We start from the raw sequence: 27669 nt of genomic DNA on the forward strand, positions 1-27669 counted from the left end.
GATTTGTGCACTAATACTCTCCTATAGATCCAGGTATCAAAGCTGAATAAGCCCTAGAATTTGTTCCTGAAATCTGGTCTCCATGCATAACCAATAATTTCATTTAACTGTAATGAAACATGTGAAAGTATTATGCACAAATGACTATGGGAGCAAAAATAGAAGGAGCAACTCTATCTCAGAAGGTTAGTGCTAAAACCGTCTTCCAGATGAGATATATGTGAAAGAGGAATCAGAGCTTGGGGTGGAAAGACATTCTAGATGGAAGAAACAAAATTTTCAGAGGCTCATGAGCCTCACTAATCTTTAGAATTGTGTCTTGTGTGGCTGGAGAGAAGGAACAGTGGGAGAAAGCCTGGAAAGGAAGTAAGAGATGGGAATTATGAAAGGATGTTACATCAACCTGCCAGGCCTGTATGGCTGATTTTATCCTAATTTTGCAGAAGAGGAAAATGAGGTCCATTGAACATAAATGACACAGAAAATAAACAGCAGAGCCCAAACTCGAGACCAGGTCTTCCCCAACTCCCATCTAGTACATTTTCTACTTCATTATATATCTAGTTAGAATTTCCTTAATCAAAGTAGTAAACTTCTAATTTAGATACAAGGCATTATACTCTGGTGCGACATATTTTGAAGGGATTTTTTGGGCAGAGTTCCTTTTACAGGTGACCCAATATTCTATTTTCTCATAAAGAAGGATTTTCCTGAATGTATTTTGGTGCCTTTCCCATCCTAAGGCAACTAAAAGTGAAGACAAAGGGGAGAAAGGAAAGAAACTAATACTGATTGATTGTCTACTCTGAGCCAGGGACTATACTAGATATTTTCTATGTTATATTATTTGAATGCTCACAATAGTGCTTTAAGTTAGATATTATTTACCAGTTTTTATAAATGAGGACTTTGAGATTGAGATGTAAGACAGTTGCCCAAGTAACTTGACCAAGGTCATGCAGCCAGTTGAGTGTCAAACTGAGGTTCAAATCTGGGTCTGCTTGACCCAGGCCCAAATCATCTCATCAACTTACCAAACTCTGCTCCTCATGAACAAGTTCAACATTAAGCTCAAAACAAGGCCAATCAGTAAGCTGAAAACATTGATGGAGGAAAGGTTTTAGGATAATGTCTTTAAGAAAGGACATAGGCAAAGAAAGTAACGGGACATTTTCAATGCAATCATATAAATAACCTTTCATTTTTTTTTGTCATTATAATACAATAATCACTAATATTTATTGAACAACACTTACTTGTAACAGGTACTGTTCAATTCAACCCCATCTTATTGGGGTTGTTTTGAGGATTAAACAAAACATTTTAAAAGGGAAGCAAAGAAGGCATCAAATGGCTACGTGGTTTGCCCAATTCATACAGATATTAACTGGTGAAATCAGGATTCTAACCCTAATGGAATGACTCCACAATATTTGGCTTTTAATGTAATTTCCTTTTCATATAGATTTGAAATACCAGCTTTATAACATACCAAATTGCCATAAATATATAGGTCTATTTATGGACTTTCTAGTCTGTGTCAATGATCTATTTGTCCATTCTTAGCTATGTTGTGATCATGTAAAACGTCTAATCTGATCATGTTATCCACACCCTAATTAAAGTTTTAATAACTCCCCATTGACCTTAGGATTAAGTCCAAACCCTTTAGCATGTCATATAAAGCCCCCTCCCTCCCACCTCCTACCTCTGGAGTCTCAGATGTGGGTACAACACCTTCCCTTTCTAGTTCTTTTTAAAGGTTAACTCAAACATAACTGCTTCTGGTCTTCTCCCCTCCCCATTCCAACCAAGTAGAAAGAAATCATTCTTTCCACCTGTATGTCTACTCCCTCATACTTTTATCTTAGCATCATTATTTTACCATATTTATTCATCTACATGTTTCTCTTTTCCACCATAAATGAGTATCTTTAGGATAAGACCATATCTTATTAAATACCTAGTATCACCTTAATAAATATTTGTTGAGTAAATCAATATAAAATGACCATCAAATTATGTGAGCAATTATCTGATTTATAAAAAGATGCAACAAATTTTAAAATGACACAAAGTATAATTTTCAAAACAACATTAAAAAGTGAGTGTATTTAACCATACTCAGCTCATTACAGAGCAAACGGGTGAGTGGAATAATAATTCATGCTATAGCATGTTTAATGAACTGGCAAAAGAGAAAGTTGGTCGAAGGAAGGCAGAGGAAATTTGTCTTTTAAGAATTAGAACCGAGGGGCTCCATAATCATCTGGCATCTGCTCAATGTTGTACCTATGGTTAGAAATGTACATGATGGGAACTCCAGGGATCTTCCAGATTCTTCGCTTTAGGTCCCGGTCAACTGTGGCCACAATGTAACACTTGTGCTGAGTTACTCTTTGCACTAAGCAGTCATCTGCATAGGTTCCTTTGTGTGTGCATGGTAATCGTTCAAATCTTGGATCCTTGGCAATCCTTAGAGCCACTCGATACTTCTGCCCCAATTTCTCAATTTCAGCCATTACGCAGTCAGTTATACAAGGGATACACTTGGCGTACAGACAGTCCATCATTGACTGCACTAAGTCCAGTTTGGCTTTAATGGAAAAGTTGATAAAATTGGTATCGACCAGGATGTGGTAAGGTGGGCCCAGCTGTGTGTTATATTGGAAGAATAAGCAAGAAGGTTGCTGGGGGATTTCTCTTTCCTTGAGTGCACTGGGATCTTTCTTTTCTTTCTTCTTCGGTTTTAATCTATCCTTTTCTTTAAGCCTCTGATCTCTGAGACTAAGCATTCGCTTCATGGTCGCATACTTCCGTGTTTTCTTTTGTTTCCCCATGTTCACGCCGCACTCTAACCTTTCATTTTGAATAGATTTTGGACTCTAAGTTTACAGAAAGACTGATGAGGATGGATGACAAAATAGGTCATGAGGCAGCATGAAGAAGAAACAATGAGTGAGTGGGAAGTGATGCACTGTGTAACAAGGCGGGAATGTAGAATCTCTGGTTCTTGGGGGCTTCTTTTGTCTGCCCAAATTATATTTGTTTTGTCAGTGTACCCAACACCCTATACTCCATATTTCCCAAAGGATCCGTGTTCCAAATGGTCAGATTTTGTCCCAGAATCCCAAATAATTAAACATTTAAAAATTACCATGGTTGGCCAAGCTAAGTTTTAGAATACACTGATACCTCATGAGAAGAGGCTATTAATTCAAGCTCCTAAGCTGGAATCTCTTAGTGTCTGAGAGACTGCTCACCATCAGAGGAAGAGGGCTTCAATACCTGTTTGAGCCTAGTCCGGGCTTCTTCACAAATCTTGGATGCTCAAGTTAACCTTTCAATGTTTAGCTACCTTTCTTCAGGATCCTGATCTTAGAGGAATATCTTTGATAAATATTTATTGTACAAAGGTAGAAAGTGAGGTAAAAAATTTAGTTCTGCCTCCCTAGTACTCATAAGGATCATATGTAGTTCTCTTTATTTATATTGTAAGTGGCTTAACTCACTGAAAGCAAAAATGTTTGATTAATTGACTCTCTGGATATAATGCATTTACTTGGAATAACAAAAAAGAAACTTATCACTATAGGTTTTTATTAGCCAGAATTTTTGTTGGTAGATGAGCTATAAGTCATTTAGTCTAGGAAGTCACTTGTGATTATTTTTATTATTAAAAACAATACTAAAATATATAGGTACATAATTGAGTTCCTACAGGCATTTTTCTACAGCAGAGTCAGAGAGTAAATACTTTGGCTTTGTGAGCCACATAGATCTGTTGTAACTACCAAACTCTGTTGACACAAAAGCGAAGTACAACATGTAGGTGAATAGATGTGGCTGTGTTCCAATGAAACTTTATTTATGAAGAGTGAAATTTAAATATTGTATGATTTTTATGTATTATGAAATATTGTTCTTTAAAAATTTTTAAGCTATTTAAAATTTTAAAAACCATTCTTTGCTCATGGTTCACATAAAAACAGGTAGTAGGTTGGATTTACCTGTGGGCCATGGTTTGCTTATCATTGTTCTAGACATTTACCTTTTTCATCTCAAATTCTGTCATCCATCTCAAGGTAGGGTTTATTTATCTCTAGTGCATAGATGATGAAACTAAGTATCCAGAACACTAAACTGACTTGGACATCACATAACAAGTAATTGGCAAATCTTTGAAATTTTTGTGACTTCTCTGAGTCTTAGTTTATATGTAAACTAGGGAGAAATACTTGCATTTATCGGGGTATTATGGGGATGAAATAAAATTATTTATTTATTCAAATGCTATTTAATCTTTCCGAGTGGCAGATTCTTCCCTGAAATATAAAGTTCAGGGGATATACAATGGACAAAGTAGACCTTGAGCTTGCCCACATGAAGCTCACCATTAAGTTTATAAGATATACAGTGAATTAAAAATTGTAATAAATGTGATGATTGCTCTGATAGAAAAAAAGTGTAGGCCTAAGGGAAAATATAGCACAGGTGCCTACCCTAGGTTTTAGGAAAAGCCTTCTGGAAAACAGTGGTGTCAAATGGAGCCATGAAATGAGGTCCTGAAGTGAAAAAGTGGGGGAAAAAGTATTCAAGGCAAGGGAAAGGCTATGGGTAAATCCCAGAGGTGAGAGAGTTAGCCCATTAAGAAAGCAAAAGGAGTTCAATACGTCTAAAGACATAAAACAGAGTTCAAGAGATAATGCTAAAGAAGTAAGAAGACATTTGAAGACACGTTAATAGGTATAGACATTATCCTAGAAACAAAAGGAAGTCCTGACAAGTTTTAAAGAATGAAGAAATAATATTAGACTTGCATTTTGAAAGGTCATCCTACTGTAATATAAAGAATGGATTAGAAAGTGATGAGAATGAGTCCAGTGAGACCGGTTAGAAAGTAGATCCTATGGTCCAGATGAATAATGGTGGTGGCTTAAATTAGAGTAATGGCAGAAGAAATTAAGAGAAATGGCCAGATTCAAGAAATATTAAGTAATTGGATTTATTTAAAAATATTTATTTCTTATCTGCTTATTCCATCCACTGTTCGAGTTGCTGGGGACAGAACAATAAACAAAACAGGTCAACATCTCTGTCCTATTGTAAGAATGATGGACAACGTAGAGTAAAAATTTCCAGGTTTTTGCTTCTAATAACTGGGTGCATGGTGGTAGCATGAACTGAGATAAGAAAAAATAGGAGAAACAGATTTGGTGTGGATTGATTAAAAAACTCTGACTAAAATTGTTTATAGTTCTTCCTTAGTGCATTTCCCCTAAGGCTATTTAGGACCAGAACCAAAAATAGACAGTAGGTTTATGGCTCTCTAAAACAGAATCACTATTTTTTCAGCTTTCTCCTACCTTTTATACCCAGAGAATAAAAAAAAGAAACATCTTTGGAGGAGAAGAAATATATGACTGGAGTTAGAGAACAAGAGCAGACAGATATGATATAAGCAGATATCAGAGGAAAGCTACTTATGTACCATCATGCCTCCTTCCCTGCCTTCCAAAATAGACTTTTTTCCAAGGTAACAGCTGCGCTGCTTTTAAAATGGCTTATCTGGAGCTTTTATACACTAATTTAATACTGTACAGAATTGACAGTCAGAATATATATAATATATATAATTTTCTTCAGAATATATTACCCATGAATATAGTTCAACTTCAGAATGTTTTTCAGATAGTGATTATTGTACCATCAATGTAAGGGTTTACAGAAGTAAATATATTATGGTGTGTGTGTGTGTGTGTGTGTGTGTGTGTGTGTGTGTGTGTGTAGTTGGGCTAACACCAATAGCTTGTATTTTATGCTCCTTACATACAATAAACCATATCCATAAATGGTATTTTTAAAATACTCCAGAGCTGGAGGTACAGTCATTACAAGGTATCCTAGTTAGGTAAATGGAGAAACTTAGCATTGGATATCTTCATTTTTAAGAAAAAAGTTATACAAAGAGTAAAATGATAAGTTTAGTTCTTGACAGAATGTTTGATGTGCCTGTGAAGTCTGCAGTGGATATGTCCGCTGGGCTGTTGTATATACTTATCTGAACCTCAAGAAAGAACTTTGAGCTGGAGATAATAGACTTAGCAGTTATTCTCTTTGGTATTTGAAACCATGGCAGTGAAATTACCTAGTGAATTTGTCTGGAGAAGTATTAGCATTTGATGGATGGGAAAAAAAGACCTCAGCAAAAGGAAATGAGGAAGAGCAGCTAAGAGGTAGAAGGTAAGTCCAGAGATGGCAGTTGCAGAAGTCAAGGAAAACTGGCTTCAAGAAGGTATATTGCACCAAAAGCTTCATAAAGGGCCATTGGATTTATCAAAACAGAGGCAATAGTGACCTTGACAAAAATGGTGTCAATAGTAAGGTTGAAAATCTGATGCAGTGAGGAAAGGAATAAGTGTGAAGTGAGGAAATCAAGGCTGTGAGTATAACAGCTCTTTCAAGAAATTTGGCCCACGAGGGGACAGGGAAGGGACTAATGAATTATTGCTTATTTTTCTGGGGTTTTTTTGTTTGTTTGTTTGTAGTTGGGAGAGACTTGAACATGTTCCAGAAGTGATAGAAAAGATTCAGTAGGAAGAAATTTTGAAGATTCAAAGAGATCACTAGTAAAGCAGGAGGGGAAGGAATCTAGGAAGTAGATAGAAAATATATTTTCAGAATGATACCCTTTGTTTACACTGAAATAACAGGGAAGTTGGAAAGTATGAATGCATGGTAAATATACCATGACTAGGTGAGATATTTCCCTCTGAATACTTTTATTTTGAAGTAGGTAAAAGTAAGGGGAATGAAGTAGGATGGTCAAGTTGTAGTATTTAGTATTTAGATAATCATTTTGGAGAAGAGGATAGTATGATGTTGGACAGGAGAAGACAGATAGACGTTGGTGATTATGAATTAATATTGACATTAAATCTGCTTATTTCTAAGATAATGAAGTCCCTAACACAAGTATACCCAAATATGTTCTCCACAAATATTTCTATGGGATGAGTAAGTAGCCTCTAGTATACACATCTGTATGTATCAATATATGTACATGTGTAAATATACTTATATAGATACACACATGTAAAAATAGTGAAATATATACATATATATTCTTCTGTACCCTCACCATACTTTTAAAGTATATTGTTTATTGTGTTCTTTGTACAGTTTTACTCTCTATAAAAAGACTTCATATATAAGGAGTTGATCAGGAAAAATTATTCCATAATTTTATTATTTTTTGTTGCTCAAGAATGAATACAGTTCAGAATTATTATTGATGTTTTTCTGTGAATTTCTGTGCCTACACATTATTTCACTCTGAAACAGAATTTTTATATTTACCTCTAATATATGAAGATATTAATAAAGTGATTACCAGTATAGGTATTAATGAATTATTTTCAAATTTCACTTTGCTCAATGCTAAAAAGAAAATATTGACTATGCAGTGCATAGACTATAAAGGCATAAAAATAATAGAAAGCCCAGAATCACTTGCGAACAACTACCAAAGGGAAAAGATATCTAAGATTATATGCATTATTTTGATTAAGGGTGCTTGAAAATACATAAGGCTTCCTTTGAATAATAAGCATCTACAGATGAGGTATGATTAGAAAATGCAATCTCTTTTACAGGTTCAATTAAATCAACTTCATTTCAATAATGGTGAGTGATTAGAGAAAAGCTATCAGAATCGTACTTTGAGTCATCATTCAAAGAATCTTTTTTTTTTTTTTTTTAGTTCTGCAATGTGGTTTACCAGATAATGACTACAGGGCTTAAAATTAATGGAAGAAGTTTAAGAGTGGTTAAACTATATGTCTTAATCAGGCTATGATTTAATGTTACTGGTGGATTTAAAGAGTTTTCATTTATTCACAAAAGACAACCATCTCTGCCAGTCAGACTTAAAATTAGTGAGAAATGAGTTTCAGAAGTTAGTGTGTATCTCATATGCAAAGAAGAACTTATACAAATAATCTATAACCCATTGACCTTAATTTTTTCCTTTCTCAAAATTTATTTTTAGTTTAAGGCTTTTGACTGGTTAATATTTCAATGAGATTATTGTTGCCTCTTTTTGTTGTTGTTGTTGTTCCAGACAAAATCAGAATGATTAGAGTTATGAGAATTAATACAAGGTAAAATGTTATATTCTTATTTGTCATCAAGTACACAAGGCTTTCAGTATTTTTTTTAAAAATAGAGGCTAGCATTTATTTTAAAATTTATTTCAAATGCAATTTCAATATTCATTTATATCTAGGCAGCTAAGATACAGCATTCAACTTTACCCAAGTGTCTGTCTTTCATTATAAAGAGGTGTTTATTTTTCTAATATGGTTTTATAGATATGTATATTTGTGCTTATTATACTTACTTTACATAATCACTGACATTTGTCAATCATGTCTTAAGGTTCAAACCTTTACATTCAATAAACATTTGTTGAAAAGTTATGTTAAGTATTATGCTGACTTCTGAGGAAACAACATAGAAAAGACATGGTCCCACATTTTAAATATATGTATACATGTAATTAAAGCTACTTTATTAAAGTTACTAGGCTTTCACACTGTTCAAAACTCATATTGACTCATGAATCACCCTTTGGAAGCAAAAAAGTAGTTCTTTTTCTTAACCATGTCTTTCTTCTACTTCCTTACCATCTATTTTTCTACTTTTTAAAGTTTTAGGGAAAAATATATTACATCGCCCCAAAATGCTAACATGATACTAAGTACAAAGATAAGCACATTGTATATAGTCCCATTTAACTTTTAAAAACAAGACATGTATATTCTAGTTATGAACGACAGGTTGGAGCTTGAAGAGGTTGTGTAATTTCAAGTTTAGCATAGCTGAGAATTAGCATAGCTGGTGCTCAGACACAGGTTTGACTGGTAGAACTTTTTACTGCTCATCATACATTTGTGTGCTCCTCCACATCTCACAGACCTTTTGCAGTCGGAGATAACGTGACTAGTTCTAAATAATGTACAATGAGTAGATGAATTCTAGGTCAATTCTGAGCCACAATACTTAATAGTCAGTGAGTGGTCCTCCAGCTCTTTCACTTCACCTGTCTTGTCAACCAGCAATGTTCCCAGTGGAGGATTCTGAGGTGTCCTGAGGCCCCAAGTGACCATGTGGGATAGAAACCCCACTGACCAATATTGTTGTGCTAAACCACTGAGATTTAGAGCTTAATTTGTTATTGCAGCATAACCTAGTCCATAACTCTAGCTTGTGAGGTAATTAATAAAGTCTCAAAATCATTGCTCTTAATCTAAATGCTGTAACAGTTGTGATTTAATGGGAAAACAGTCCAAATCCAACTTAATACATGATGTCATTTCTCCTACAGTCTGAAATTAGAAGTCAAACATTGGTTTCATTTTCATATACAAACTCTGAGTTGGTAGATTTCCTGTAAGGTGGTAATGACAAAGTTAAGATTCACAGGTAAATAATATCAATGTTATTGTGATTTGGTAAAATGCTTAGTAGTTAAAGGCTACAACAATTTAAAGTGAGATAGCTTTGCACATTTTTACGTGCCCACCTAATACACCTTTCATCAATAATTTTGAACTTAATTCATTTTAAGTGTACATATTGTTTTTGTTTAGGAGAAAAGAATAAAATATTCCTGGCAGTCTGTGATATGATTCATACATTTTTCTTATTTAAAAATAAACTAATTCAACTAATTCTTTAAAATGTCTTCTTAAAAAAATAAACAAATGGGACCTAATGAAACTTAAAAGCTTTTGCACAGCAAAGGAAACCATAAACAAGATGAAAAGACAACCTTCAGAATGGGAGAAAATATTTGCAAATGAGGCAACTGACAAAGGATTAATCTCCCAAATATACAAGCAGCTCATGCAGCTCAATATCAAGAAAACAAGCAACCCAATCCAAAAATGGGCTGAAGACCTAAATAGACATTTCTCCAAAGAAGATATACATATTGCCAACAAACACATGAAAGGATGCTCAACATCACTAATCATTAGAGAAAGGCAAATCAAAACCACAATGAGGTAGAACCTCACACTGGTCAGAATGGTCATCATCAAAAAATCTACAAGTAATAAATGCTGGAGAGGGTGTGGAGAAAAGGGAACCCTCTTGCATGTTGGTGGGAATGTAAATTGATACAGCCACTATGGAGAACAGTATGGAGGTTCCTTAAAAAACTAAAAATAGAAGTACCATATGACCCAGCAATCCCACTACTGGGCATATACCCTGAGAAAACCATAATTCAGAAAGAGACATGTACCGCAATGTTCATTGCAGCTCTATTTACAATAGCCAGGACATGGAAGCAACCTAAGTGTCCATCGACAGATGAATGGATAAAGAAGATATGGAATATATATACAGTGGAATGTTACTCAGCCATAAAAGGAAACGAAATTGAGTTATTTGTAGTGAGGTGGATGGACCTAGAGTCTTTCATACAGAGTGAAGTAAGTCAGAAAGAGAAAACAGATACCGTATGCTAACACATATATATGGAATCTAAAAAAAAAAAAAGATTCTGATGAACATAGGGGCAGGACAGGAATAAAGACACAAATGTAGAGAATGGTCTTGAGGACACGGGGAGGGGGAAGGGTAAGCTGGGATGAAGTGAGAGAGTGACATGGACATATATACCCTACCAAATGTAAAATAGATAGCTAGTGGGAAGCAGCTGCATAGCACAGGGAGATCAGCTCAGTGCTTTGTGACAACATAGAGGGGTGGGATAGGGAGGGTAGGAGGGAGACGCAAGAGGGAGGGGATATGGGGATATATGTATACATATAGCTGATTCAATTTGTTATACAGCAGAAACTAACACAACATTGTAAAGCAATTATACTCCAATAAAGATGTTTTAAAAAAATAGTGTGGAAAGAAAAATGAATAAAATAAAAATAAAAATAAATTAGCTCAATTAATTCTTTAAAATGTCTTCTACTTTCTTGAAATACAATACTATAATTGTATGCATATGAATTGGCTGCTAAAATATATTTAACATAATTTCATGTCTTCCAGTGCAGGGCTTTTTTGAGGTAGAGTTTAAAATTTTAGATATCAAGTATTTATGATGTCATTTAATAATTGATAAAGGAGTTCCTAAACAACTTTGACATTCTGTTCAAATCAGACTTTTAAAAAAATCAGTATTTTCTCTTGTGTAAATTATCTATTCATATTAAAAGTAGGTACAAATATTTAAGAAAGATCAGATTTCCCCTAATATGATTTACATGATTGTTAATCGCAACGATGCCTGAAGTATTTATCAATCATTTCTTTGATATTATATAAATTACTCTTATATCATCCCTCATGAAGTTAAAAAAAAAAAAAAACAAGGCCTAGAGAATTAGTTTTAAGGACACATGGATAGTGACAGAGCTAGGGTTAGGGTTAAGAGTCCATTTTCACTGACTCATACCCCACTGTTCATTCTACTCTATTTTGTTCAATCATGTACAAACTCCCTTTAGGTGATGTTTAAAACGCTTAATATAATACTAATGTCTTCAAAACCTCATATTTTTTCCTTGATTTATCTCTAATTGTTACCTATATGTATAGTAGTAAATTTTTGCATAGACATTTCAAATACTCTTATTAAATGATTTTATGTATTTTTCCTTTGTGATCTGGTGGTAGTTCATCGAAGAACGTTGGAGAGTCAAAAAATTCAACATATGACTGTACAATGGATACTTAAATATTTGGAGATATAGACATGACTAGCTTTACAATTCCTTTATTCATTCAATGAATGTTCCTTTAACATTACTGTGAGGAACGAACGGTGGAAGGTACTGGGTATATAGTGGACAGCTGCCCTCAAAGAACTTATATATATATAATCAATGGTGACAAAATCAAACAAGTAACTATATACATATATTAATAAAAGTCCTATACAAGTAATAAACAGAGAACTCAGAGAAGAATGTTAGGGGAAATAGGAAGAATCATACATGGAAACTTGACTAAGAAGCTCAAAATTAAACTGAGGCTTAAAGGATGAGAAGGAGTCAGCTCCACAAATAATTGGAAATAGAGCACTTTTATTAGTGGGAAAATCATATGGGAATTTGTAAAGGCAGGAAAGACCTTCGACTGTCCTGGGAAATGAAAGTGACTGAGAGGGAGAATGGTTCAAAGTGAGTTTGAAGACCACATTGCCACAGGCCTCTAGGATGCTGGCTGGTATTGTGAGTGTAAACAAGAAGCCTGGTTTTAATAGAGAAAGAAAATATAGGAAAGGGAAAAAAGAAAACTCAGCCAAACTTATGGACTTCAAAAGGAGAAAAGAAAAAAAAGAGAGCTCATTGTCTAGAAAATACAGAATAAGATAATAGAATAAATGAAAATATATTTGAAATTATAATAACTATAAATAGGTTAAATCAGTTGAAAGAAAATTTGTCAGACAGGATTTTTTAATTTCAAGAAATGTAGTTATGTGCTAATTTCAAGTTATACAAAATATTATGAGACAGAAAACCTTAAAGTAAAGAGATTTTTTAAAATAAAAATGATATATCAGACAAATATTAAAGAAAATTGATGTAGGATTATCAACACCAGACCAAATATACTTTAAAACTCACATATAGAGACATTTAATTACAGGATTATCTCATGAGGGTAAAAGGAATAATTATCCAGGAAGATATAGAATTCCAAATATGTTAGCACCAACCAACATATATACAAAATAAAAATGATCAAATTGTAAGAAGGAATCAATACATCCACAATCACAATGTAGGATTTTTAACACACTTTTCTCAGAAAGTGAGAGATCAGAAATTATCTAAGGGTACACAGAAACTGAGGATAAATTGGTACAGGACAAGAACTAGGACAGAAGGTGGGGTGAATAGATAGAGTATACCTAGATGACAGAAGCTGATGCCCTAGAGAGGACCGTCAGTTTACTTCTAGAGGAGTTGGAGAATAATGGACTCAGGAGATTATTTTTAACGCATTAGAGTGGATGTGCCGTGCTAATGCAAGGGGCAAATTTAATAGCCCACGGTCATTTGTGTACTTCTTGTGTACATGGCGTGCTTACCAAATTTCCCATTATTCCTCCATATTTTCATCTCACACACACACACACACACACACACACACACACACACACACACGATTTGGATTCTACTTCTAGCATTTTGTTATGTAAAAAGCAATGTACTGAGAGTTTGAAGGTCTTAACCCCAGTTCTAGTTTTGCCTCTAAACAGCTATGTGATGTTAGGCAAATCATTTCAGTCTTCCACCCCTATTTCTTTATCTGCAAATTGAGGTGATAAGATCAGACAGCTAAGATTTCTTTCACCATTTGCTTCTCCATAAGTTTATGTAAAATGTTTGACCTTATGGGGATTAGTTTTGTAACTTATAAATATATATTTAAATTATATATTTCACAAGGATATGTTGCCTAGCAATTAATTTTTTTCCATTAAAGAAATGCAGACAAATAAAGCTATCTTATTTATTACATGAATGCCATAATATAGATCTGAAATAATAAAACCTCAGCACTTCTTAATCTACCTAAATAAATGAGATAGTTCACTACAGCCTGACCCAGTTTGTGTCCCCAATCTTCTAAATAAGTTGAATGGAGGGGCACTGGATTCCCCTGTCTTCTTTAAAAATGATACATTGTTAGCAACTTATCATACATGAAAAGAAAAATAAAACAGGCGCATAACTAAGTATAGCCTTTTGATGCTGTTTCCACTAGATAAATGGCATTTTAAACGGAGAAAACTATATTTCTATTACTCGATACGTTTTTCCTATTGTTAAAAATTAACTGAATGCTTTAATGAGCTTTTCAGAATTGCTTTTATTGCTTTGTTCTCAAGTTTGCTGAATGTCTTCTTATGTTTCCTCTTATTTATGTATGTACTTTGTTATAAACCAGTTATGACCTCTCATTCATATATACCTTTTCAAGACTTTCTATATAGAAATTTGGTAACATTATAGACTTATATGTAAATCTGATTATGTCAGTACCTCGTACAAACATCCTTTATTGGATTTTACTTTATACAGTACTGGTTCTCAAAGTCTGATCTCTCAACCACCTGCATCAGAATCAGCAGGGGTGCTTATTTTAAAATGGTGAATTCCAGCATCTCTATGAAGATCAGCTGAGTTAGAATCTTGTGCGAGTAGGGTGGATGGAAGGGCATGGTGGCGAATTTGCAGTTTAAAAAGTTTCATGGGTGCTTCTTATGCAGATAGACCAACCACCAAGATACTCTGGTCTGCAATATAAAGTTTGAATTCTTTTCTGTAACCTACCAGGCCCTTCATAGCCTTGCTCCAGTCTACATTGTTACCATCATTTCTTAATGAAATCTGGCAGGTTTGCCGGTAAAATTAAATGAAATCATGTATTCACAGTATTAATGAAAGTTCTGGCACATAGATTTTCAATTAATACTCCTTTAAAACCCATAAATTTACCATATCATCTCTTTATCGAACTAGTTTCTTTGCAAAGAGTGAAAAGAAATATTATTCAGTGAGGGGTAGTATAATGTTCCTATTTTCTCGGAGGAGCTGAAAATACAAAGATAGCACAAACTTCTGAAAGCAAAGGAAGCAGGATTCCTGAAGCTTGTGGAAAGATGCATTCCCCTGCATCTCAATCAGCAACTAGTGACAGGCTTTGCTGAACCCCAGCCTTTATGCAAGCTCTCCTCCTTGTGGAAGAGACTGCTCAGTTTGTTACCAAAGAGGTACCCCTTCAAGGGCCCGAGAGTGGGCTCTTGACTAATACTCAGAAATGAATTGTCCGAGGAGACACATGTACTGACAAAGTAAAAGACTTTATTGGAAAGTGATGCTCGAGTGGAGAGCAGCAGGGTAAGGGAACCCAGGAGAACTGCTCTGCCTGGTGGCTCGCAGTTTGGGGTTTTATGGAGATGGGGTTAGCCTCCAGGTTGTCTCTGGCCATTCATCTTACTCATGCCTATATTTGGTTTGACTCAGGGCCCTTCCTGGTAGCGTGCACATCTCTCATTCAAGATGGGTTAGAGAGCGAGGGTTTCTAGGAGGTTGGCCGGACATATTATGGGCTGCCGTCTCCTCCCTCTTTTTGGCCCCTCCCAAATTCTTCTGGTTGGTTTTGGAAGCAACTTGTCAGTTCCATGTTGCATAAGTTGTCTCACAACAGGGACCTCCTGTTTTGAGACGACTTATGCAAGTGGTTATTTTCGTGCCTGGCCAGGGTAGGAGGTTTCAGTCCATGGTACCCTAATAAGTTCACAGCATCTATGGAAGTGAGCTGCCCACAAAACATGGAGTTTGTCATGGCAAACATGATGGTTGGTTAAAATCCACTTCAGGTTCTACAGAATAGCCACAGTAAGTTCTTTAAACAGCCCCAAACTTTTGTTATTGGATTAAATCCCTCAATACTTTCAGTACCCCTCAATAACAAACCATGACTTTTAAAATTCAAGAGAATAAGGTCCTGCAGATAAGGGAACCAAGACCTATAGAGGTGCAAGGAATAAATCTATACATTCCAAATTGAAGGTCATCATGTTTTTAACAACATACATTCCAATACTATGATCTTAGGTGATGGTGGCAACATGGAAACACAAATTACCAATTATCAGATGAAATGAAAACCTTATTTTTACCTTTCCAGATCAGTCTTTAGAGTGGTATCCGCTTTTTTCCAGATTAATTTATTATTAATCATATATTGTTGCTTTAAAAAAAAAGCTTTTTTTGTTTTTTAACTTGTCAAGACATCTCAGTGTAAATGGAATATCTTTCTCCTTTATAAGGAACCCATTAACAAGAACAGAGATCTCTTACAATATAGTCTTCTTCTCCAACCTTATTTTCCTTTTCTCCTTTAAAAGAATCTTCTTTCCATCAAAACTGATGTAGTATTTGGAATCAGAACTTGCATTTGCCTTTTCATCTTTCTGAGAGTGCTGCCTTCAGATTTCCCTACCTCTCTAAATTGTCTACTTTCTTAAGGTCCAAAAGAAGTGAAATCTCCAAGAAGTGTTCTTGGGCTCTTGCTGTCCATAATGATCACTGTTTTTTCTTGTCACTGCTTTACTCATTTGACCTTTTGGATATATCACTTGGAATGCTCTTTTTGTTTTTCTTTGCTAATATCTTGGCTTCCAACCCATAAACCCCTTGACTACAAGAACTGCTTCACATTGTTAGCACTTACTCCAGGACTCTTGAATTGTAGGTGCTTTATATAAGCACTTCTTCAAAATAAATATCTCTAAGATAAAGTGTTCTAGAATTAATTAATTATAAAATTAAAGATCATATCACCCTGGTTAACGATAATAATATTAAAAAATTCTTGAATTGTTGGTCTATGTTGTTCTGGGGGGCATCCTGGGATGTTTGAGAATCAAGGAGCTGTAAGAGTCCTGTCTTGCAAAGAAGGAGAGAAAAATCATGCAAATTCTAGAACTAGACTGTGTTCTCTCTTTGTGCAAGTCCTTATTTATTGATACATATATATATATATTTGGATTCAACTGAACAGTAGCATCTAGTTCAGAGAAGGTTGGCATGAGAAACTTATCAGGAGTATAATCACAAATCAAAGGATCTAAAGCTATTGTGGGGTTTTTTTACTATTTTTTTCACTATTTTTAAAATGTCAAGTCTCACTCTGTAGGATGTAGTCTACAACAACATTTATTGCATTTACAGCCAGAAAAGAAACTGCATTAATAATATACTTGCATACAGTAAGGGTCACATATATTTTGGCCATCATTCAAAGCATCTCTAAGTAGAAACAGCAAGTTCGAAAGAATAATTGGTTTATTTTTTCATTCTCATATCTCTACCTTTCTCTATTGCCCTTATTGACTCTACATTATAGAAACATGATGTCATTATATTTCTATGTTAATATTTTTGTGAAAAAAATAGAACAATAGTCTAAAAATACTATTTTTAGAAAAGTAAAATTTTACCCAATGTTCAAATCTATAGTAGAATGGAGGTTTACTTTACTTTTTGTTGCTTTTTTTTTAACTAGAACATACAGAAGGAAGTGATTATATTAATTTATATCAAAATGATAATATTAATCTATTAACTAAATAATTGACTTCATATGGGGTTGAATCCATTACCACCAAAATATCCTTTGTTTAATGATTGGGTGTTAAGAAGAAATGCTGTCTTTATCCTTTACTGAAGCACTGTTTTATTAAATTCTTAAAGAGCAAACTAAAACCACATTATTTTGCACGTACAGATATCCAGCATTATGCTCTGAAAAGGCAATCTCTAAAAATAAGCTATAAATAGGAAACCATTGGCCTCTCTGTCTTATTGCATTATGTATATTTGATGTATGTTTCTTTTGCATTATTACAAACTCTGCTAAATCAATTCTCTAATCTTTCTCCCCGTGATTAATTACTTTGGATAATTTACCAAGTGCATGATTTAGTAAACATACAATTACCCTTTTAAAAATAAACAACCCCTACCCTGTTTGCCACGCCAGAGCTGTTAACGTTACCTGCAACAACGGAGAATTTGATTTCTGTTGTGTTAGGGATGTGGGGAGAGCTGAGGGAGGGTAGCTAGCTCTGCCTACCCAAAGAGGTGAATTTTTCTTTCAAAGAAACTTTCATGAAATATACACAAGATAAACAATAAAATATATTTTTTAACATTTTAATTTTATTATTATGGTGAAGATATGTAAAATTCAACTAAGCAACCCTGTGTAAGCTGATGGTACAGCACATGCTTTGCATCAAATCTGCTTTTGATTTTTCCTATAGGGTATACAGTCCAGCACAGTGCCTTCCCCACAGAAGGAATTTTCCCAAGGAAGCCTTTCCCAATTCCCTCAGATGCATTAGCATCCCTGAATACCATATAGCATTTAACTATTAAATAATTATAGTCAATATCTATTTCCTCTCATGAGAAAAGCCTGAAAATCCCCAGCAGCTAACATAGTCTCTGACATATTAGCAATGCCCAGTAAATATTGATTTAATACTAGAAATGCCTTCAAGCTGTATGAATATGGATGGATGGGTTATCACAGATAACCGTTTGGTAAGTGTTCATGTTAGTTTTAAAGTATTTCCCTAAGCCTTGTTCAAAGAACTCAAAGTTGGAGTAATAATAACTTACAGTTATTATTATTATTACTGTAAGTAATAAAAACTTACAGTCTCCTAAGATAGATACCATTCATTATGCATACGAGCTGATCCTCCTTGTTTATTACCCTCACTCTTCCAGTTGCGTTTGATACTTATCTAATCAATGCTGTTTATTGTAAGAAAAATGAGAAAATATTTAATTTGCTAAGGGCATCTCAGAAAAAATTTTTTATTTCATACATCTCTACATCCAGTTTTCTAGGCTCAGGAAAGCATGAGAATTGACAAGTGTTGAAAGTTATAATTCCTGATAGTCTTACTTGTGGTCTTGATTTTAAGTATGCCTGGTAGGTATAATCAGCCAATGATTATTTCTTAGAATCATGTATTCAGGTTGGGTAAATGTCTCATTGGCCACTGGTATTCCTGATTTGTTAACTTGTTGAATCCCTCCTAGTTTGGAGGGATTGGAAAAGAAAGAAAAAAAAATGCAATTTAGTGTAAGAGTCCATATTCTGCAGCCAGAATGTTTGGTCTCAAATCTCAGAATTACCAAGTACTACCTAAGTGGCCTTGGGAAAGTTACTTAACTGAGCAATCCTCTGTTTTCTCATCTGTAAAACAGAATAAGGCTATTGTGAGAATTAAATGAATTAATTCATGTAAACAATTTAGAATAATGCCTGACACATGGCAAGAGCTCATAAATGTTACCTGCTATTGTTATTATTATTATTAATACTGTGCTGAAGTTACTTATTAGTGAACTATAATAAAGATACTTAATTTTTACTTTGTCAGTCAGCACATACATATAGCTCTTTGCAAATTACTACTAAACATGGTATAAAATAAAAGTTGGTATCTTAAAGTGTCTTTTTTCAGTGAGCTAAGACATATCAATATACAGTGGTCCCTCTCTAAGAACAACACAACTAACATAAAATACAACTGGTTATAGAGTCAAAACTATGACTAAATGCACTAAAGAATAATCACTAAAAATACTAGTAACTTGATTATTTCCAAGTTAATCTGTAAATATGTTTTCTCTGCTACAATTTAATAACAAATGGGTGATAACAGTCACTGAAAGAGAAAAGATATCTTAACATTAAAAAAAATTATATCAGGGCTTCCCTGGTGGCCCAGTGGTTGAGAGTCTGCCTGCCAATGCAGGGGACGCGGGTTCAAGCCCTGGTCTGGGAGGATCCCACGTGCCGCGGAGCGACTGGGCCTGTGAGCCACAATTGTTGGGCCTGCGTGTCTGGAGCCTGTGCTCCGCAACAGGAGAGGCCGCGATAGTGAGAGGCCCGCACACCGCGATGAGGAGTGGCCCCTGCTTGCCGCAACTAGAGAAAGCTCTCACACAGAAACGAAGACCCAACACAGCCATAAATAAATAAATAATAATAAATAATAAATAAATAATAAATAAATAATAAATAATAAAATTAAAAAAAAAATTATATCAGATACTTTGTGGTCTGGGAATAGGAAGTAAGCATTCTATTTTAGTAATAGATTTCCATTTCTTTGCCTAAGGCTCTCTTCAGCCATGGACAACAGTCCAGACGGTTAAAGATTTAACAACTCCATGAAGCAGCCCTCATCCAATGACTAATGGGAGCTGGGGAAACAAGACCCAGATCCCTTACTCTTTTTAAGAGAAGATTCTGAGGAACCTAATTTATACTGGCTCTCAGGTTTGCCCCAACAGGGTTAAGCTCTGGTCACCCACAGTGGTAGGTGACTTGACCAAATGCCTTCTATAGGCCGTCTTCCATTCCTTGTCTCTCCTCATTCTGTTACCCTCACATGTCAGTGAACTACTTGTACTCAAATTTTGTGTCAAACAAAATTTCTGGGGGAAGCCAAAGTAAGGCTCATGATAAACTTGCGTGGTCAGAGTTTAGACTGAGAACACAGAGAGGGGATGGGCTTCCGGCAGGAGCAGAGGTTGGAAAGGAGGATAGAATCAGGGAATTTGTACTACTCGTCAATTAGTTTCTTGCTAGCAGAGGCGGCCTTCTTGGTTCTTTAATGCCCTGGCATTCACAGGTGGTTAGTGTGCCTTTGTAAAAAATATACCTTTATCTGTTTAGGAGACAAATTAGGGGGACATGCCTTTAATCATCAAATTAAATCGCTGTGGAGACATACCACCTATATACCTCCTGTCTTTAATTCATAGTCCATCAATTTGCCACCATATCCAAGGATTCAGCGAGCTTTTGCATGGTCGTTCAGCTGCAGCAGCTTTGCAGTGAAAACACGTATCAGCCCCCAAATCTCATGTCCCAGAATTCTTGCTCAGCCCTCGGCAGCTGTAGGAGACATGGTGGTGACTGAAAAAGTAGTTCTCAGGGTGCTGGAGAGAAAAGGACTCTCTCTTCCTGTGGTATCCAGAGCCATGGGTGTTCCACTGCACAACGATGTTGGGTCTCCAAGTTTACCACTCTTGCTAACATAGGTCTTTACGTTCACATGTACTGTTTCTGCACTAGGCGCATAGGCCAGACAGGATCAGTCACAAGGAGTTCGTAAGAAAAGCCACAAATTTTAGGAATGAAATATCCCATATATTTTCCTTGATTAAAATCGTTCTTCTCCTTAAAATGAATTTTTCTCTCAGTAGCTTTTGGAATTCTTCATTGATTTTTCAAAACCTTTGCTATCAGTAAATTTCATTTGAGACTACCTCAGCCCATCAAAACTAGTCTAATATCTCTGAAATCTTAAGAAGGAAAGGGTGGGGTCTTGAACCATTTCTTTCCTGGAAGCTTAGGGATTCTGTAACAATATTCCCATCTTTTTCTCCCCCCTACTATTGAGCTTCACAAATGTGTGTGCAGAACAGTGGAAACAAGGTCTTTGGCAAGGCCTTCTAAACATCTCATCAAAACTCTACAGAGGGACTTCCCTGGTGTCTCAGTGGTTAAGAATCTGCCTGCCGATGTAGGGGACACGAGTTCAATCCCTGGTCTGGGAAGATCCCACATGCTGCGGAGCAACTAAGCCCATGCGCCACAACTACGGAGCCTGCGTTCTAGAGCCCACAAGCCACAACTACTGAAACCCATGCGCCTAGAGCCCGTGCTCCACAACAAAAGAAGCCACCGCAATGAGAAGCCCACACACCGCAAGGAAGAGTAGACCCCGCTTGCCACAAATAGAGAAAGCCAGCACGCAGCAACAAAGACCCAATGCAGCCAAAAATAAATAAATAAAATAAATAAATTAAAAAAAAAAAACTCCACAGAAAGGAGCCCTCAAGATAAATTAGGATTGTGGGATTAACATATACACACTTCTATATATAAAATAGAAAATCAACAAGAACCTATTATACAGCACAGGGAACTCTACTCAGTCTTCTGTAATCACCTATATGGTAAAAGAACCTGAAAAAGAATGGATATATGTATATATATAACTGAACCACTTTGCTGTACACCTGAAACTAACATAATGTTGTAAATCAACTATATCCCAATATAAAATAAAAATTAAATTATTTGGCAACAACTGGAAGTTTCTTCCAAGGTGATTGTGTGTTTCCACTTCCATATGCAACCTTCACAGGGCAGACCCTGTTAGGGCTGAGGGAGCAGTTGTAGCACTTAAGTTTTGCTCACTGGTTTCTGTGATGTGTGGGTTTGATATGAAGCGATACTTTTTGTGGGGATATATAAGTCCTTGATTTTCTAAGAAAGTTTTATTTTCAAGTCATTTTTTCCATAAATAGACTTGCCAGATTATAGGTTTTTGAGTTGAGCATTGGATACCATCAATTTTCTCAAAGCTAAAAAGGAGCAATAGAAAGGAAGTGGCACAGACAATTCTGTATTTTGGGAGGTGCATGAGAAATATATTTTGAATAATTAACTGCATAGCTCTAGCTATAATGTAGAGAATGGGTTACAGGAGACATTTAGATCAACTAGGGAGTTTGTGGAGTATTCCAGATGAGACATAATTAGAGTCCTAATACTAAACTTTAGCCATATTAGAGATATGTAGATTTTGTGCATTAATTTTGTGTAGTACCATTTAATTTCTCCTTTTGCTGGTTAAACTGGCTGGGTATGTCAGGAGTATGTCCTTGCTTCCTCTCCCCTACTGACATCCCAGCTCTGGAAAGGGGTCCTAGAGACTGGGAAGCTCTGCTCATCTCCAGAGAGATCCACTGAGTTCCCCTGCCCATGGTTGGCTACCCTGAAGTTTTTTATCCACAGGGCATTTTTTGCTAAATAGGGGGTTTTCTACTATACCATAAAGGGACATAAAACAGAGTCAGGTCACTTCAGGATGAACATAACAGCCTGAAGGGCACCATGCACCACAAAATCACGTCATGAAGACTCTGAGCAGGCCATAATTTATCAGATGTTGCCTCTGCTCTGAAAGCAGAGGGAAGGGGGCAGGACTCCCTGCAGATCACTGAATCATGACCATATGCCTCGGCTGAGTTTTAGGGTTTTCTGACTCCCTGTCCCACATGCAAAATTCCTTCCCACTAACCAAGAACTCCACTTCACTCACATCGGTTGTTTCATGTTTCTCTAAAAAGTCTATGCTTCTTTCTACCCCAGGGTTTTTTGATCATTTTGTTCCCCATGTCTGGAATATCTTTCTCCTTTTACACTCTAGATGCTTGAGCCCAAAAAATATGCATGTTTGATAAGCCCATGGTGTGTTAAAAGTGGAGTAGAAAATGGTGCTTTCTAGGAAAACAAAAGATTCATGTGTTCTAATTTTGTACTGTTAATTTCTTTTTCCCATTGTGTAAAAGTGGCAAGACTTGTCTCTAACAGAAAAGTAAGTCCTAAGAGGAGAAACTGTTTTATATTTCTCTTTTCTCCCTCAGCACAATGATGATCACACAATAAAGGCTCAATAACTACTAGTGGGATGGTTCATGATTCATCTACTATTTGTCATATTATGTCACACCATGCCATAGCGATCCAGTCTCTCTCAATTTCTTTCTCACACTAACCTATAAAACAGGTGTTAAGATTATCTCACAGCGCTACCTTCTAGAGTGCGGCGATACCGCATTTTAAGTCTGACTAAGGACATAGTAACAATCCCACCATGATAGTTTAACTTAACAGCTTAGGGATGAGGTATAAACTATGGTTACTTTAATTTGGAATGATAAAAATGGAACAAACCACACGTTTACTGAGTGTCTCTGCTTGTAACTAAAAAGAAATTACATTATGGAACCATGGTAATCTATGGTTTTGCTTTAGTGAACCTATTTATGTCTAACTGCAGTATTCGTGTATTAACTAGTAAATTCATCTAATATATTTATTGCCAATACAGTCATCATACTGGTCAATGAGAAACAATAAGTGAGTTGGAGGGGGTGGGTGGAGAATGACCCTAGTTATACATTCAGAGTTTAGTAAATATACATTTTTTTTTTTTGTCTCTCTAGACTGGTCAGTAAGGGAAAGAGTTGTGACAAAGTCAGAAACTGTAAAAATACCTTCCAACAAGGCAACAGATTGTTATTTACACAGTATAAGAAAAAAGTATATGTGTGTATATATGTTTCCCTTTATTAAATTTCTGAAAACACTCTTTTGAACCTTTAAATACAACCAAAAATATTTCAAGCTGAATAAAGCGAAACTTTTATATGGGATAACTATGATTTGCCTTTATTACCCTTAAAATCTAAAAGAAGTCTCTATTAGTAATTATTTTCTTTCAACAACCTGATCTAGCCTAACACCTATGAAACCAGTAATTTTAGAGACATCAGTAGTATTTAATAAGAGAGGAAAAGTTTTGCATTGTGGTGTTCATTAACTTATTTCTTAGTATAATCCTTTTATTTTTTTGAATACTTTTACTTCTGTAAAACAATTTTTTTCATTCTAATGTATTCTTCTTTTACCCTCTGATCATAGGTAGGTTGGTCTGCAAAGAGTGAAGAAAAAAGGACCCAGGGTTCTTGAGGCAGATGGTGTGCTTGTGAAGTTATTATAATGGAATTTCAGACAGCTCAGGGGAGTGATATCACCAAGATGGCAGAGTAGGAGATACCAGCCTCCATCTCCCCACAAAGACAACAATTAGACAGCTATCTCAGAATGAAAATAGCTCTGGGAAACCTCAGGAGTCCACTTAAGAAGCTTTAGCACATAGTGGAGCAAAATAACCTGAAAATAACCACACACAAATAACACATTTTGCCTGTATCACTCCATCCCCCAGGCCGGCCCTGCTCAGAGCCAAGAGGGAACATCCTGGCCAGAGATAGTTGTCTTTGTAGGAAAATAGAGAACAGAATGAGTGACCAGCTTCCCCAGCCTTTCAGGGCACTGCACAAAGGACCTGATCGCAACTCCTGTCACTGGCCTACACCTCCACTCATTCAAGGAGCTGGACCCTGTGTAGCCGTGCACCTGCACACCACTGACCCCAACTCCCAGTACCATCCTCTGCTGTTGTGTGCTCATGCATGGCTAGCCCCTGCAGCCGCATGAGTACACGCTGACCACCAAGGCCCCCACAGCTGCCCCTGTACCGGGAGCCGGTCCTGACTCCTAACCCAAGCCTGTACCACTACCTGTGCCTGCAGATAGCCCCTATAGTTCAAACCTACATGCTGTGACACCAGCTTCTGTCACTGGACCCCACCACAGTGCACTAGCCTCTACAGCCACATGAGTCCTGTAGCTGCTTGTGTACCTACAATTGCCCCCAGCCCCTGCCACTGCTCTGGGCCCTTGCCAATGTGGGTGTGCCTATAGCTAGCCCCTGCCATCATGCAGGCACCTGCAGCCAACCCTGCATTCAAGCATGTGTACACCATGACCTGCCCTGATTTCTTGCTGCTGAGGATCCCAACAGTCCTTGTAGGTACTCAGGACCCCCCCAGTTCTTGCTGTCAAGGATCAGAGAGTTGCCAGTGTCATGGACCTTAGCTTCCTGAGCCAATGAGATACTTCACCACCCCAAATCTTGACATATCTGTGAATTTTCCAGTTTTCTTCTTGTCATTGATTTTTAGTTTCATACCATTGTGGTTGGAAAAGATGCTGGATTGATTTCAAACTTCTCAAATTCATTAAGACTTGTTTTGTGACCTAACATATTATCTATCCTGGAGAACATTCCATGTGCACTTGAGAAGAAAGTATATTCTGCTGTTGTTGGATGGAGTGTTCTGTAAATGTGTATTAGGTACATGTTGTCTAATGTGTAGTTTAAGTCCAATGTTTCCTTATGGATTTTCTGTCTGAATGATCTATTCATTATTGAAACTAGGATATAGAAGCCCCTTACTATTTTGTTGTTGTTTTTTTCTTTTGTTTCCCCCTACTATTTTGAATTGCTGTCTATTTCTCCCTTTAGGTTTGTTAATATTCACTTTATATATTTAGATGCTCCTATGTTGGGTGCATAAATATTTACATGTTATATCCTCTTGTTAAATTAACTCATCATTATATAATGACTTTCTTTGTCTCCCATTTGTTTTCTCTTAAATAAGTATAACTACCCCTGCTTTCTTTGGGTTTCCATTTGCATGAAATATCTTTGTCCATCCCTTCATTTTCAGTTTCTGTGGACCCTTAAAACTGAAGTGATTTTTTGGGTTTTTAAAAAATTTTATTGAAGTATAGTTGATGCACAGTGCTGTGTTTAATTTCTGCTGTACAGCAAAGTGATCAGTTTTATATTTATATATATATATATATATATATATATATATATATACCTTTTCATATTCTTATCCATTATGGTTTATCACAGGATATTGAATATAGTTCCCTGTGCTATACAATAAGACCTTGATGTTTATCCATCCTATATATAATAGTTTGTATTTGTTGATACCAAACTCCCCGTCCTTCCCTCCTCTATTCCTCCTCCCCCTTGGCAACCACAAGTCTGTCCTCTTTGTCTGTGAGTCTGTTTTTGTTTCATAGATACGTTCATTTGAATTGTATTTTAGATTCCACATAAAAATGATATATGGTATTTCTCTTTCTCTTTCTGACTTGCTTCACTTACTATGATAATCTCTATTTGTGTCCATGCTGTTGCAAATGGCATTATTTCATTCTTTTTTATGGCTGAATAATATTCCATTGTATATATGTACCACATCTTCTTTATCCATTCATCTGTCAATAGACACTTAGGTTGCTTCCGTGTCTTGGCTATTGTAAATAGTGTTTCTATGAACATAGGGGTGCATGTATCTTTTCAAATTATAGGTTTGTCTGGGTATATGCCCAGGAGTGGGATTGCTGGATCATGTGGCAGCTCTATTTTTAGATTTTTAGGAAACCTCCATACTGTTTTCCATAGTGGCTGTACAAATTTACATTCCCACCAACAGTGTAAGAGGGTTCCCTTTTTTCCACACCCTCTCCAGCATTTGTTACTTGTAGGCTTTTTAATAATGCCATTCTGACTGGTATAAGGTGGTGCCTCATTGTTGTTCTGATTTGCATTTCTCTAATAATTAGAGATGTTGAGCATCTTTACATGTGCCTGTTGGCCAACTGTATGTCTTCTTTGGAGAAATGTCTATTTAGGTCTCTGCCCATTTTTTTGATTGGGTTGTTTTGTTGTTGTTGTTGAATTGTATGAGCTGTTTGTATATTTTGGAAATTAAGCCCTGGTTGGTCACATCATTTGTAAATATTTTCTCCCAATCTGTAGGTTGTCTTTTTGTTTCATTTATGGTTTCCTTTGCTGTGCAAAACTTATAAGTTTGATTAGGTCCCATTTGTTTATTTTTGCTTTTATTTCTACTGCCTTGGGAGACTGACCTAAGAAAACATTGGTACAATTTATGTCAGAGAATATTTTGCCTATATTCTCTTCTAGGAGTTTCATGGTGCCTTGTCTTATATTTGTCTTTAAGCCATTTTGAGTTTACTTTTGTGTATGGCATGAGGGTGTGTCCTTGCTTCATTGATTTACATGGGGCTCACCAACTTTGCCAACACCACTTGCTGAAGAGACTGTCTTTTCCCTATAGTATATTCTTGGCTCCTTGGCAAAAATTAATTGTCTGTAGGTGTGTGGGTTTATTTCTGGGCTCTGTATTCTGTTCCATTGATCCATATATCTGTTTTTGTGCCAATACCATGCTGTTTTGATTACTCTAACTTTGTAGTATTGTCTGAAGTCAGGGAGGGTTATGCCTCCAGCTTTGTTCTTTTTCCTCAAGATTTGGCAATTCTGGGCCTTTTGTGGTTCCATATAAATTTTAGGATCATTTGTTCTAGTTCTGTGAAAAATGTTGTGGGTATTTTAACAGGTATTGCATTAAATCTTTAGATTGCTTTGGGTAATATGGCCATTTTAACAATATAAATTCTTCCAATCCAAGAGCATGGGGTATCTTTCTATTTCTTTGAATCATCTTCAACTTCCTTTATTAATGTTTTGTAGTTCTCAACATATAATTCTTT

The 27669-nt window shown here is 35.9% G+C and overlaps 2 protein-coding genes across 4 annotated transcripts in view; one reads left to right on the forward strand and one right to left on the reverse strand.

The window, feature by feature from the left end:
* Window positions 1-27669, forward strand: part of NAALADL2 (N-acetylated alpha-linked acidic dipeptidase like 2) — a 1542421-nt gene that overhangs the window by 1401852 nt on the left and 112900 nt on the right. The window lies entirely within an intron of this gene.
* On the reverse strand, window positions 2066-2848 carry LOC118894348 (rRNA-processing protein FCF1 homolog). The gene has a single exon (XM_036850519.1). The coding sequence runs from the start codon at window positions 2838-2840 to the stop codon at window positions 2244-2246; it is 597 nt and encodes a 198-aa protein (XP_036706414.1). The 5' UTR covers window positions 2841-2848; the 3' UTR covers window positions 2066-2243.

The sequence above is a fragment of the Balaenoptera musculus genome, chromosome 4, assembly GCF_009873245.2.
Source record: "Balaenoptera musculus isolate JJ_BM4_2016_0621 chromosome 4, mBalMus1.pri.v3, whole genome shotgun sequence".
NCBI classification, from domain to species: Eukaryota; Metazoa; Chordata; class Mammalia; order Artiodactyla; family Balaenopteridae; genus Balaenoptera; species Balaenoptera musculus.